The 15,556-nt window shown below is 35.4% G+C and overlaps 4 protein-coding genes across 4 annotated transcripts; 1 reads left to right on the forward strand and 3 right to left on the reverse strand.

Annotated features, from left to right (window-relative positions):
* Window positions 1–4,390: 4,390 nt before the first annotated feature.
* LOC131661496 (photosystem II core complex proteins psbY, chloroplastic-like) lies at window positions 4,391–5,232 on the forward strand. Its single transcript, XM_058931056.1, has one exon. It carries the CDS (start codon window positions 4,513–4,515, stop codon window positions 5,113–5,115), a length of 603 nt encoding a protein of 200 aa, XP_058787039.1. The 5' UTR covers window positions 4,391–4,512; the 3' UTR covers window positions 5,116–5,232.
* A 550-nt stretch (window positions 5,233–5,782) lies between these two features.
* On the reverse strand, window positions 5,783–11,699 carry LOC131661495 (leashin-like). Its single transcript, XM_058931055.1, has 6 exons — window positions 11,465–11,699; window positions 11,306–11,373; window positions 8,839–11,203; window positions 7,687–8,703; window positions 6,879–6,933; window positions 5,783–6,181 (listed from the first exon to the last, which is right to left on the reverse strand). Exons 1-6 carry the CDS (start codon window positions 11,604–11,606, stop codon window positions 6,043–6,045), a joined length of 3,786 nt encoding a protein of 1,261 aa, XP_058787038.1. The 5' UTR covers window positions 11,607–11,699; the 3' UTR covers window positions 5,783–6,042.
* A 947-nt stretch (window positions 11,700–12,646) lies between these two features.
* LOC131658093 (uncharacterized) lies at window positions 12,647–13,108 on the reverse strand. The gene has a single exon (XM_058927427.1). It carries the CDS (start codon window positions 13,106–13,108, stop codon window positions 12,647–12,649), a length of 462 nt encoding a protein of 153 aa, XP_058783410.1.
* Window positions 13,109–13,484: 376 nt separating this feature from the next.
* LOC131658094 (uncharacterized) lies at window positions 13,485–14,604 on the reverse strand. The gene is made up of 3 exons (XM_058927428.1): window positions 14,469–14,604; window positions 13,900–14,164; window positions 13,485–13,761 (listed from the first exon to the last, which is right to left on the reverse strand). Exons 1-3 carry the CDS (start codon window positions 14,602–14,604, stop codon window positions 13,485–13,487), a joined length of 678 nt encoding a protein of 225 aa, XP_058783411.1.
* Window positions 14,605–15,556: the final 952 nt, after the last annotated feature.

The following is a 15,556-nucleotide window of genomic DNA, read 5'->3' on the forward strand; positions in this document are numbered from 1 at the left end:
GAGGTGTTACATGCGTTTTGATGGGACAAAAAAGGCCTTGACACAAGCATGTAGATCCTTTATAGGCTTACATGGATGCCACCTAAAGATCAAGTATGGTGAAATATTGTTGATTGTTGTTGGAAGAAATCCCAATGATCAGTATTTGCCTATTGCTTTTGGGGTTGTAGAGAATGAAACTAAGAACTCTTAAATCAGGCTTGTTAAGCTTCTTCTTCAAGGTATTAGAGATAATACATGGTGTTTCATTTTTTATCAACAAAAGGTATCCATATTTACCAATGTGTTTAGTTTCATTTTACATTTATGTATGCTAAAAAATTTGCTATTTATGTAGGGACTTGCGCAAGTCTTTGAGGAGAAATACCATGGATATGAACAAAGGTTTTGTCTTAGACATTTGTATGTTAACTTCAAGAAGAAATTTGGAGGTGATAGATTGTTTAGAGATCTAATGATGGTTCTAACTAAGGAAACCTAATATGAAGCATGTGATGCTAAGATGATGCAAATTAAGAAGGTGAATTTAGATGCTTTTGAATGGTTAAATGCTATTCCCAAACACAAATGGTGTAAACATGCATTTCCATTTTACTCTAACTGTGATGTTCTAATGAACAATCTCAGTGAATCATTTAATGGTACTATATTGTTATAGAGAAACAAACATATTATTACAATGTTTGAGTGGATGAGGAATTACCTTATCGGTAGTTTTGCCACACTTAGAGAAAAGTAGAAAAATACAAGGGTGAGATAATATCTAAGCCACTTAAGAGATTAGATAGAGGGATAAAAAAGAGTGCAACTTGGTCTACAACACATGTAGGTAGATTAGCATTTCAGGTAACACATGTATTGTTCACTGATAATTTTATTGTAAACTTGGCAAAACACATTTGTTCATGTAACTATTGGGACTTTGTTGGAATCTCATGTAGACATGGTGCTTCTGCAATACATAGGAAGGTTGATGATCCTATCAAGTATGTGCATATGTGTTATCGTATGTCAACTTGCATAAAATGCTATAATGAAGTTGTCAGTACCATAAATGGGCAAAACAAATGGCCCAAGACCACATATCCTATCATTTTGCCACTAATTTTTAAACATGGTCCAGGAATGCCTGAGAAATTAAGAAGAAGGGAACCAGATAAGGTCAACCAGACCAAGTGGCAAAAAACTAATACAAGCCACAAATGCAAGAAATGCCTAGAATATTGTCATAATAGTAGAATATGCAAGAAGGACAAAAAACTTACAATTATTCCAGGGGATAATGCAATAAAATGTTACTAAGCCAGCTAATCAAGCATGCCAGGCTCCATCTGTCCAAAACGTACCTAAGAAACCGGTTAGTTAATTGCTCAACAACTTGTTACATGTTTTTTATATGGACATTATTAACTATTTTTATGTGTTTCCAATATAAGAGGCCAAAAGATAGTGTGAATAAGGGTGGACCAAAGAAATTAGCAACTAAAGTGTCAAAGAAAAAGAGCCATGCATTTTCTACTCACGCATCTGCAAGTCATGTGCCTGAACCTGAGTCAGTTGCAAGTAATGTGCTTGAACTTGATCCAGCTGCAAGTTATGAGTCTGAACCTGAGCTAGTTGTAAGTAATGTGTCTGAACCTACGCTAACTGCAAGTAATGTACCTAAACCTGAGCCAGAAACATCTCAATTATTTGAACCTGACACTCAAGCATTTGTTGACCAAAATATTCATTTGAAAAGGTATTCTCAGTTAGACATAGACCAATTGCCATCATTGATGAATGATGAGGACTTTTGAGATGATGTTATACTAGATATTCCACCATTAAGTATTGACACAAGGATAAAAAAAACTTGCTCTTGCAAAGCCAACATCAAGTGGTGTGAGAACTTTCATTGGTGTAAGGCCCAAAATATGTAAGTCTTTTAAGTCTTTGTCCAAAAAACGAAATCCTGCTAAGGAAACAACTTACAAACTACATGTGAGTGATCATGTAAGTCATGCTATGGTTATTACTATGTTAATTTTAGTTTTATTCATGCAGACATTCTACTAAAACTGTGTTATTATGAAAGGTCAAAAGTATGACACTATAAATAAAAAAGGTCAAACAAGTTCCACTTGTGAAAACAAAGAGTGGTAAGCTTATTATAACACTGAAGACAAAGAACTTTGTGGGACCTATAAAAAATCTTGATGATCCACTAGTGATTCTTGAAGAACATGAATTAGAGTTAGCACTTGGTGTCACTACTCAGAAAATGAAGAGTTGGAAGAAAATTCAATGATCTTTTCTCAATGATGCAGAAGAAATTGAAGTTGTGTAGTTTATGTATTTGTAGTTTTTGTACTTTGGCATTTTGTGTACTCTAAGTTGTGTACTTTGAAAATTATGTATCAATGGTGTGTACTTTAGAATTATGTAACTGTTTTGGTTATATCTGTTTTGGAACTATGTATCAGTGGTGTGTACTTTGAAATTATGTATCATGGGTTGTATCTATTTTGGCCTTATGATCAATGTATGATCAATTGTACTATACACCAATTTACGATTTCATAGCATGTTTCTAGTTAACAAGTTAAGGCATACATTAAGACAATATTTATGACAAAGACTTCTATACAACATTTCTAACAATTTCATAAAAGGTTTCTATACAACATTTCTAATTATTAGTGCAAACATTATGCCAACATTTATCTATAAGCATCATGCCAACATTTATCTATAAACATTAAGCCAACATTTCATAGATAAACTAACATCTAACATTGAATATTAAGTAACATTTCTAATTAACAGGTTTCCTAATGATCAGTGTAAACAATAAGCTAACATTTATCTCTTAAACATATAACTATTAATATGCAAAATTCCTCCCAACCTTAATCTAATTTCATTACCAAAATATTGTTAATACATAGACCGTATTTTGCTATCATATCTTCATCCCATATAAATAAATCACAAGTGTCATCACTCCCCCAATATGGACATCTCCATAAAAGCTTACCTTTGTTGGACCCCTTCTTGCACTGATAAGATATCATTTGACCTTGACAATCACACAAATATCCACCATGACTTTTTTACGGATGAGGATAACATGGGTGATACGTTGGTTGAGTTTGTATTTGAAGATAACATTCTTACAATAGTTGGGTTTTCAACTAGAAGAAATAGGGAAGAGTAACAGGGAAGAAGAAGAGAAGAATGAGAAAAAAAATTAAGGCAACAACGATATACCTTGTTGTGTTTTTATTGATCATTTAAAATAGAAAAATAATAAACATTAAATCCACTTGACAGCACCAATAAATGACAAAGTATAACAAAATCTACCACTAAAAGCCATGTCAACTTCTGATACTCACAAGAGGGACATCCTCTATAGGTCTAAAATCAACTGGAGGTTTCATGTCAGTGACCAAAATTGTTGACGGAAAATTTTGGGGAATCATTCTTTAACAGAATTTTTACAAGATTGTCCAGTTTGGATTTCAGAACAACAAGAGGGACATCCTCTATAGGTCTAAAATCAACTGGAGGTTTCATGTCGTTGAAGTTCACAAATGTAAGATACCAATATTAGGACAATCTGAAATTTTTTTAACAATAAATCATGCATAATTATACAAGTTTGGAATCATATGGACCGCACAAAATGTCAGCGCAATCACAACTGTACAAAAGTGTCCGCAAAATCTCTACAATTGAAAATTAACACTATCAAATTTTTCAGTGTTGTGAAAAAAATATCGATAATTATAGGTGATTTTTAAAAAAACCAGTAATATAAGAAGTTTTTTTGAAAAAACCGCTAAGATAACATTACTGAATTTCAAGCTTATGGGAAAAATATGGTTATCCATTATGCTTCTGAAATACACCGCTAAAACTTGAAACGCACATCAGACTTTTTGAAAAAACCGATAAAAAATGCATATTGAATTTTTTTTATCTATCTATGTGTGTCTATTGCGGTTTTTATTTGCCTACCATATTTTTTGAACGATTTTCTTGAAAAGGAGTATTATTAGTATTATAAAAATATTGGGGGTGTCAAGTCAAATTGAGAGGGTAAATTCTCAATCAGTAAGGGCTAGGCCCAACTTCATGCATGAACACTTGCACCATGCTCTAATGACTACCCTAACATGTTGCCTTTTGTTTGTTTGTTTGTTTGTTGCAGGACAACATGTTGCTGATCCTCACCTTGTCACATCTAAACAAACTAAGACAATAATAATATATTGTTGAATTTTAGTTTGTATTTGAAGTGAAGTGATAAGAAACCAAAGAATAGGAGGTGGAAATATCGCCAATGAGGCTATTTAGATAAGAGAAGAATCTAAATACCACAATATTACTGGTTCTCACTTCTCCAACGTGGCTTTCCCATCTATATTCCAAACAAACTCTAGTCCCCATTCTTCAATAGCAAACACCAAGTTCGCTACCACCACTCTTGAAGAATCTGTGTCAATCTCAACATAGTATTCATCTATGGCAGCAACAATGGCAATGATGATCAACTCCAAGTGTCTAAACACAGCCATAACCAAGTTACAAAACCCAACAACCACTGCAAAACTAACAACAACAACATGCAAAACCACCACCATTCAGAACCTACCAAAGGCTCTTACCTCAATTGACCACACCAACGTTGCTGTCTCACCTTCCATTGCAATAGCAGGGGCAATATTCTCATCCCTTGCAACCTCCGACGCTGCTTTCGCTGCTCAACAGATAGCAGAAATAGCAGAAGGTGATAACAGAGGATTAGCACTGTTGTTGCCATTGATTCCAGCCATAGGGTGGGTTTTGTTCAACATATTCCAGCCAGCTTTGAACCAAATCAACCGTATGCGTAGCACGAGAGGGGTGATTGGCGGGCTTGGACTCGGGCTTGGCGGGCTTGCAGTATCAGGTATGGTGTCTGAAGCATCTGCTAGTGAGATAGGTATGATTGCTGATGCTGCTGCTGCAGGAAGTGACAACAGAGGAACACTTCTGCTGTTTGTGGTTGCACCAGCTATACTTTGGGTGCTTTACAATATTTTGCAGCCTGCTCTTAACCAGATCAATAAGATGAGATCTGAGTAAAATAGGAGTGGATGATTTTTGTGCAATGTTTTATTGTAACACTTGCTTGTAACTTGTACCTAATGTTCTCTCTTTTTCTATATTTTGTGTCATATATCAAACTTGGTTTTCTACTTATCCTTAGCAGTCATTTCATTTTCTGTTTTGGCTTACTTTGTTCTTTATTTGAGATCATCTCACTCTTGCACATCACTCTTTGTTTTTACAAATTAAACATTTCATCTCTCTAACAAGCACCTTCAACAAATTCATTAAATATATTTGAATCATGTTGTGCAAGGTAGTAGGGATTTTAGGATCACACTACATTTGACACATTTGAGTGTTTGGCTTCAGTTGAGAGAAAACAGTTGTTGCTACAGTTTGTAGCAAGTGCATTTCCATGGTGAAATCCAATTAAACTTGGGGTGGCGTGACTGAATCGCACTCCCAAACATGTGAGTTATTAAATCATCCCATTTTTGACAAAGATTACACTTTAAAACTTTTGCAAAATCTCAGCAGATTTTTGACAAAATTTACCTCATATTCAACCATGATGTTTATTGTTCAACTTATTTGAAATACACATCAACCGTCATTCTTGATCACTTCTTTATACATTTATTGCTTGAGAATATATATCATTCTAAAATTTCTATCAATGCTTAATATACACACGTAAGAATAGATGCGGAACATAATGGTTTGGCATTGACTTCAAATTTTCTACAAAACTTTGATTAATGTACTTTATTTATATCTATATGGGAATAATGACACAATGGCATAATTAATAAACCCGGTTCCAACATAAATAGCATAATCTGTAAACAGTCTCAAAAGAAAATCAGCACCGTTTGCAAAGGTGAAAAGTAGATGGCCTAAGAACACCCTACATCAGAGCTACAGAGGAGAACAAAAATATCACAATGCTGAAACTTGTGATTACATCTCAGCAAGGCTGTCAGGAACAAATTCCGGGGTTTCAGATTCATCCAATTGAGAGGCTGTAATTTTGGCTTTCTTATACCTTGCTGAGCTTCTAAGGATTTGCTCAATTGGCAATTTTGTTGTGCCTGACAAACTGGACAAAGAGAATGTTTCAGAATTCACCAATTGCAAATTAAAAAATGTAGTACAAAACACATGCATGATGAGAAGTAAAACAAAAGAGAAGCCTCCAAAAACATCTATTATCAGCAATGATGTAGAGATCGAAAGACCAGATGTTTAGAAGGCTCTTCCCCGTTAATAATTCATACAAAGCAACAACAAGCATGTCCCAGACAAAAAGTTGTTGTTAACCTTACAATAAAATGAACATATTTCATCATATAGATACATGTAGCACTAGAACTCAAATTTTAGTAACAAATAATTGGTTATGGCAAGCCCAACCTATAATTTTAAGACCAATGCACGACTAGTTTACATCTCTCACATGATGGTCGTGGATGTGAATGGCTCAATTTATCATAAAATAATCAATACATCAAAAAGATGTTGTATTATAGGAATATATTCCATTATCTCCAACGTGAAAACAAGCATATAGTGATAAACTGGATGATAGGAAGCATATAGTGTTCAAGTTAGAGTCCAGTTATAATTAATTTTAAAAAAGTGTTGCAGGATTATGTAAAGAATTTTTTAAGTATGATAAATAATTGAATGGCAGGAGCAGCAGAAGCAAAAAGAGACTTGTTCGAAACAATTTATTGCTTTAAATCATGCAGGTATACAATGTGCCCACTTTGCAAACTCATAAGTTATTAACTTACCTTGATTTTAAGGAACTTCTTTCATCATTTTCCAGCCCTTTCCCATCATAAGAACCTGATCCAATTTGAGACTTCCAAAGTTTAGACATACAGTATAAATCTATAATTCAGGCTTGTCATCAAGAACAATATGCATATCAGGAAACAAATAGTACACTGATGACATAAAGTAAGACTACTACATAATCTTAACGACTAAGTGAGATACCAAAAGTTGTCCAAGTAAGTGCAGTAGATATGAAAATAGTGACTCAGTAGTTAACAGAAAAATTATCAAGAGTAAGTGCAGTAGTAGATATGAAAATAGTGACCCAGTCGTTAACGGAAAAATTATCAAGTATGCTAGAGTAGGTGCCTACCTATAATTTCTTGAAATAGCAAATACAACAACTAATCCAAAAAAAAAATATCTGTTCTGCAATAATCTAATAGTTGTCATTTCACTTTCCATCCCTAACTAAGTAACAACTTGATAATAATATAAACTTCAAACGGTTCAAAATTACCAGAAGACAAACAAGCTTTTCATATCATTTTCTAAAAAAAAAAAAAAAACTTAAACCTTAAATGAAATATCTACATGCTTGCAGCTCTTCAGACACAATATATTAGGACTGACAGTGCATTACAAAAGTACCAAAGATCTGCTCTCAATGAATGGGGAGAAAAGAAAACGTAAACTTGGGACAAGCACAGTCAGAAACTCTCCATCCACCCATAATCCAGCCACTCAAGAATTATCCGCATTCACTGTATCAATTGATATATAAATGAAGGTACACTCACAATCAAAGTAAACTTTACTTACCATTTTGTTGTGAATCCAGACCTGGGCTGTCATACCCGTCTAAATCAGATGGGATTGAGTTATCAGATGGAGTTCTAGTGCTGGCATCAGAATTATAAGCCTTATCTTCATCTTCCGAGGCACTGTCACTGTCATCCTTGAAAATGGCTCCATCTAACAAGCTCTTCTTCTGCTGAGAGTTACTCGCAACTCTCTTCGCATCATTCCCAGAAGCTTTTCTTGCTTTATTTTGAACCATTTTGTTCAAACCTTCTTCCAGCTTTGCATTTGAAGTAGGAATGTGTTTCCTTTGCTTTTCCAAATCCCTACTTCTCCCAGAAGCTCTGTTGGGAGGTTTTCTATATTCACCAATTGAGGACATGCCGCTGTCAGACGGACTAGACAATTTCCCAACTCTAACATGTTCATCCATATTTTGAGCATTAGGTTTTGTTTTAGTTTGTTCCGGGGAATCAATATTTTCGGTGCTAAAATCATTTCGCTTATCTGTCACGGAAGGAGCAATCCCTTGCATTTTCTCCTGCTGCAGTACTTCCCCTTCCGTTTTATTTAGAGGATTTTCCTTTGTCTCTGTGTTTCCTGGCATAGGATCACAAATGGTTGCTTTAAGAGACTTGGTAACAGCAGTTTCACTCTCAGAAGCATCCACACGGCCATTATCTTTACTAAGTATCTGTCCTCCGCCTTTACTCGTAGCTTTTTTTATCCCCTTTTTCTCCTTCACTGGTTTTACAGGTTCCTTTATTCCACTCATGTCAGCATTTTGTTTTGATACTTCTCCTGCCGCAGCTCTATCGATTTGACCAACTTCATTTTCATTACAATGACCAACAACAACATTCTCGTTATCCTTCATCAGATCCTTGGGCTCATTTGCATTAGAAAGCTGTACTTCCAATTCAATATCACTTTGGTTCTTATAATTTCCAGCTTCTTTTGTAGTAGACTGCATGCTTTCTTTGCAAGCCTCCTTCTCAATCTCCATTTTATCAAGATTTGTTTTGCTCATAATGATATCTACCCGCAAGAAGGGGAAAAAATCAGTGATAGATCTTAATGTATGATATTTAAAAAATTTCAAATTAATATTAACATGATAAAAACTAAAATGAATTTATTTTCTATTTTCATCCATTTACGGAGTATTATCACCTTTTGACTCATGAGTTGGAGGTTTCTTCCTTTTCTTTTGCTTCTTCTTTGCAGGAGACATGAGTTCTGAAGCCCCATTCATTGACAGAACATTAACGTCACTCTTAGTGTTATTATCGTTGCATGCAGTGTTTTGATGCTCCTTTAAAACATCAGTTTCCTTAATTTCTTCTTTATTTGTATTCTCTGAAGGGTTGGCAGGGACTACAATATCCTGTTGAGCTGGCACAACAACGGAATCTTTATTTGCATTCTCTGAAGAGTTGGCTAGGACTACAATATCCTGCTGAGCTGGCAAAACAACAGAAGCATCATTTTCTTTCAGAGTATCATCTTGCACTGTCTCTTCTTTTTTCCTTCTATTCGTCTTCTTTTTCTTAGCACTTGGTGCAGGTTTAGAAGTTCCATCCTCGCACACAATAGAGTCATTCTTATTGCCTTTGTTGGACCCATCTACATCACATTCAATATGTGAATTTGGAGCCATCTTCAAATTTTCGACAGCTTTTTTTTCAGTGAGCTGCAAAACACATGGACGGTCAAAAGGGATTTCTTCTTTTTCATCCTGTTTGTTGTTTGATTGAGGCACCTGAAAACTGTTGAAATTGGATGCCCTTTCAGATGGACAATCAGGAGGATTATCAACAGAGACAATGTTATCTTTGGAGATATCACCTCCCGCAGCATCTTCTTTTTGCCTTTTACTCTTATTCTTCTTCTTTTTCTTTGCACTTGCAGAGGGTTTAGAAGTTCCTTCCTCACATACAATAGAATCATCCTTGCTATTGGACCCATCTACCTCACATTCAATATGTGAATTTGGAATCATCTCCAAATTTTTTACTGCTTCATTTTCAGTGGGCAGTGAAACACATGGGCGGTCAATAGGGATTTCTTCTTTTTCATCCTGTTTATTCTCTGATTGAGGCACCTGAAAACTGTTGAAATTGGATGCTCTTTCAGATGGACAATTGGGAGGATTATCAACAGAAGCAATGTTATCTTTGGAGATATCACCTCCCGCATCATCTTCTTTTTGCCTTTTACTCTTACTCTTCTTCTTTTTCTTTGCACTTGGAGAGGGTTTAGAAGTTGCTTCCTCACATACAATAGAGTCATCCTTAATGTCTTTATTGAATCCATCTATCCCACATTCAATATGTGAATTTGGAACCATCTCCAAATTTTTTACTGCTTTTTTTTCAGTGAGCGGTGAAACGCATGTGTGGTCAATAGGGATTTCTTCTTTTTCATCCGGCTTGTTCTCGGATTGTGGCACTTGAAAAATGTTGAAACTAGAAGCCCTTTCGGATGGGCAACCAACAGGATTATTGACAGCACTATTGTTAATTTCTGAGTTACTACCTCCCACAGTATCTTTGTTTTTCCTTTTACTCTTACGCTTTTTCTTTGCACTTGGCTCAGATGTTGAAGGTACTACTCCCTTATTTTCTTCACCCAATCCATCTACTTCACATTCAATATGCAAACTTGGAACCACCTCCAAATTTTTCACCGCTTCTTTTTCAGTATGCTCTGAAACATGCGGACGGTCAGAAGGGGTTTCTTCTTTTGAATTATCACCTCCAGCAGCATCTTCTTTTTTCTTTTTACTCTTCTTTCTTCTCTTTGCACTTGGCGCAGTTATTGAAGGTACATCTTCACCCCTATTACAATCATCCTTATTTCCTTCACCAGATTCACCCACTTTACATTCAATATTCAAACTTGGAACCATCTCCAAATCTTTCACAGCTTTTTTTCCAGTGACCTCTGAAACCCGAGGGTGACCAGAAGCAATTTCTTCTTTGGACTTATCGCCCTCCACAGTGTCTTCTCGTTTCCTTTTATTCTTCCGTTTTCTCATCTCACTCTGCACAGATACCGAAGGTTCATCTTCATGCACATTACAATCCACCTTATTTCCTTTATCAATCCCATCTTCACTATTTAAACGATTACAGTCATCAGTTTTTGGGATTGAACCAGCCAATGGAACTTCTCCGTCATTATTGCCAAACAAATTGACACCAGCCTTCAAAATTGTATCCACTTTACTAGCACTATGTTTAGAAACACAAGGGCTAACAACAGCAACTCCTTCCCTTTCATTCTGTTTGTTCTCCAACATTTGCAACTGGTAATTGCATGGTAAAATAATCGCATTATTATCACTAGGACGAACAAAAGCATTATTTGCATCCACCCGATGAAGAGAGGCATGAGAAAACAGCTGTTCATTCTGTCTACAATCCTCCAAAGCAGAAACATCAACACTAAGAAACCAGCTTTTGTTGTAACCACTAAAAGCACTTTTCACAATCATCGAATCCGATAAGTGATAAAAGTGACCATTGCGCTTAACCTACCGAAAACAAAAACAGAGAAAAAAATAACATAATCAATAAAAGACATTACATTGCAATAATCATTGTTAGAACAACAATGGAGGCAGTAGTGAAAGTACCTTAATCCCGTTAATCTGTATCTGTCCGATTTTGGGAAAACATAAAGGATGCTCTAACACGATTCTCTCTACAAACAAAATACATACATATATCAGTTGAAGTTCAACGAAAACTAAGCAATGTAAAGTAATAGAAGGATAAAGAGGGAGAGAGATTACTTTTGAAGTCGGAGACGGTGTCGTGATCGGAGACGGTGAGGGCCAAGTGAGTGTCGAGGTTTGTGTCGATGAAGACGACGCTGCGGTTGTCGGAACTCATCGCCGCCATCTCGCGATTACGAACGGAACTCATCGCCGCCATCTCGCGATTACGAAATAACCCTAATGCGAATTGATAAACCTCAGCTTCGAGGGTTTATGGTATGGCGGCTCCCTTTCCCTGGCGCCCCATTAGTTTCTTAAATACTAGAGTTTTTTTTTTTCTTTGTTGCATAAAATCTAGAGACTTTTTTTTTTTTGAAGCATAAAATCTAGAGACTTTGATTGGATACATTTATTATCTTTTTATTTTTATTTTTGGATGAATTAATGTATACATTTTTATTTTTTTTTTAAATAAGGATGATATATTGAGGGAAAAAAATAGAGATACACAAAAAAAAAAGAGGACAATACCAAAATGTTGAATGAAGAGAATTTAAAAAAAAAAAAACATTTTAAGCTTATTTTTTTACTAAACCTTGTCTAATGTTTGGAGGAATATCATCGACGTATGTTAAGGAATTAGTTGTGAGGTCGATGTTCAAAAAAAATCTGTACAACTATTTCGTTCCTTATAAATATGAGATAAAACAAAAGTCATATTTGCATTGATGGTCAGATTGTCATTCCAAATGTTTCTTAATTGCCAAGGAATCATGGAGGGGTTAGTAAGAGTTTGCATCACAAGAAGGGAATTTGTTTGTATCCAATCTCTTGGCCAAAATCTATCTTTAGCAATTTGGATTGCTTTGATAATGGCTCTGCACTCGGCGAAAAAAAAAAAAGAAGAGGTATCACTGATGTTTTTAGAAAACGCAAGCATAAAAGCTCCACTACTATCTCTGAGAATGCTGCCACAACCAGTCATATTGTTATTAGACTATCTACAATGGTATACATTTTCAACACCCTCCTTTTTCCCTTTTTACACTCCACATCATCTTCTCTCTCTCCCACCTAATAATTCAACAATCATTCAACTTTTACTCACTACAATGATTTTTGTTTAATAAAATTCAACACCCTACCTCACCACTTTTATTTCATATTTTTATTTTCTTTTATGTTTTTGTGATTATATATTAATAACAATTGTCGATTGAAATTAAATTAAAATAATTAAGACTTAAATATTTTATATTAATATGAATCACTTTTTTGGTTTCTCCCAACAACACTGTCTGTTCCATATTTAATCCACCCACTAATTAGAATCAAAGTTTGACCAGTGGTCCATTTGGGGCTTTTTCGGCGAACATGAGTTGAATCCTCTGTATTTGGAGTGGCTTCATGACCACCGCTCATGCCACCAAGAGCCGTTTGTGTAGAAAATTCAGGAAATTCATCAAGTCTAACATTAGGAACATTTTCATTTTCTTTTGGAGTAGAAGAATAATAAGGTGGTGCTTGCGATGAATATGACATCATAGATCCATAATATGGACGATAATTTAGATTAGATGACGGCATTATGAAATTTGGCATATTTTGGGGACCTAGTTGGTTGGAAGATTGATTTTGAAATATATAGTTGGGATTCAGATAGTTGAAAGGATAATTAGTAGAATTTTGGGTGTTAAAAGGGTTATTGTTGGGATCCATTTCACTAAAAAGTTGTTTAGAGCTATAAACAAGAATTTATTGGAGGCTAAATAGAAAAAATTAGAGAGAAAAAATGGATTTTTTTTCTTTGTCCAAATCAAATGAACCAAGACTCTATTTATAGACAAAAAAGTGATGAATTTTAGTGAAAATAAAAATAAACAAAAAATTGATTTATTATAAAATAATAGTTTCAAATAATTATGATAAAATAAAAATCTAAATAATCAAAATAACCAATAAGATTTTGTAAATTAAATGATGTGGTCCCCACTCACTTCTCATTCAACATGTTGAATATATTCAACACCAATTAATCCATCATATTCAACATCTCATTCAACACACCATTGGAAGCATTCAACAATTGAAAAAATTATTCAACACCCTCATTGCAAGTGGTCTTATGAATAAAAGAACCGTCGTAGTTACATTTGAGACAACCATTAGGTGAAGGTTTCCAAATAACCTCCTTTATGGAGGGAGCCCTAGGGGGTCTGAAAGAGATATCAAAAGCCTTGAGAAGCATGAAGTCATCCATGGAAGAAGAAACACAAAGGTTAGAATTCTTGCCTGAACAAGAGATTTGAGTCTTTATCTTAATAATGGTGCTTATGTCAGTATGAGATATATTGTTGAACGTAACAGGGTTCCTAGCATTCCAAATGCCATTAATAATTAAGGCAATACTAGAATTGATGACAAGAGAACATTAGGGAGAACGACCATCAATCCTCCATAAATCGTCCAAGCTGGTCGGGAGATGGTTGCAGTTTAAGGTTCTACAAAACCAGTGCCAGGGTCTCATTGCAAAGTTGCAAGAAAAGAAGAGATGTCTCATATTTTTAGAATTGGATCTACACAAAGAGTAGAGTGAAGCCATCACACGACCCCCAGTCATAAGTTGCTCATCAGTAGGTAATTTGTCAACCGTCAGTTTCCAAATAGTCATGGCTTTAGATGGTAGAATGTCCTTGTTCCAAATCAGCTTTGTCCAAGGAAGCTTAATAGAGGGAACTGATTTGAGCATGTAAGCCTCTTTCAGACAAAGATCTCCTGAAGTGTGATAAGGCCAAATCAATTTATCATCGCATTCATTGTATTCCTCGCATTCATAGTATTTGTGTGTTATTTTCTTATCACTTGTGCTACCTCAATACTAATGATTCATATGTATCATTTTCAGGCTTTGGTCCTCCAGCACTTCCCACACATATCTGGCTAGTCATGTGTTCTGACCTACATTGAGGATATGCCACGTGCTTTTGCATTTGTGCCACTCAGATGGAATCAAAAGGCGAAGCCATTCAAAGTGTATCTTGACCGCTTGTTAGTAAAGGATATACACTTCTAGGCATACGTAGATCACTGTGGGATGTATCCTTTGGAAGACAGAGCCTTATATTTTGAACAATTGGCTTGCGGGTCACGTCTGATGTATGCACATTTGCTTGAGCACGCCATGCAGTAGCTCGAATACATGTAGTTTTTTCCATAGAACCTTACGAGTATGCTCCTCCCACTATGACACACAGAGGTGTTAGTGTCATGTATGATGATTACCTTAATCATATGGTACCAGATGCAGAACATGGTACAATAGCTCATAACGACTAGAGTGTTGCATACGACTAAATTCAATGGTATTTCAAGGTGTCAGATCCTTTTATGACGTCGGATGCTCCAAGAAATCCACCTAAGCCAACTCATCAGGAGATACAAGAGGAAGAACCAGCTAGGGCATATCATGATATTAATGTGTTGCCTAGATGTCGTCGTATCATGGGGCTTGGGCAGACAGATATAGACAAAGGAGTCTTTCTAGATGGCTCTTAGGTGAGGAACGTTATGGATGCCATCATGAGGGTGGCATGGGCAGCTCTACAGTACATAAGGCAGCGTAGGAATTAAAGGGCCCGATCCGGCATACACAATAGTATATAGTATTTGTATCAGGAGCACTATTATCGTTTGTACTTTATTTTGACTTCATTGTGCATTCTAGATTTAATCATTTATATATGTCATTTTCACATTATTTGATTAGTGAATGGTTTAGTTTATATAAAATTGAATGTGATAGAATAGTTATAATTCACTGTCAATTAAATTAGTGTATCTCTAAAACAAAGTTAAATTTACTATCTAGTGGTGTGAATACGGAAATGCATCTTTGTATTTTGTCCGGGTTGAATATGGAGATCCATCTTTGGATTAATTTATTTCAAAAAGAGGGTGATTCAGTGAGGAATGTGTGGGGTGGATATAAGATAGATCCAGAGATGCATTTTTGAAATATATTTTAGAAATAAATGGATGAGACTCACTTTAGAACGTGTTTTGGTGTGGAAGAGATGCGTTCAAAAATGCATTTTTAAAATTTGAAAGATATTTTTGATTTTCTTAAGAGAGTTTTTCTACCACTTAGAGTAAAATAAGAATTCCCTA

Source organism: Vicia villosa, linkage group LG3 (assembly GCF_029867415.1).
Source record: "Vicia villosa cultivar HV-30 ecotype Madison, WI linkage group LG3, Vvil1.0, whole genome shotgun sequence".
In the NCBI taxonomy this organism is placed as follows: Eukaryota; Viridiplantae; Streptophyta; class Magnoliopsida; order Fabales; family Fabaceae; genus Vicia; species Vicia villosa.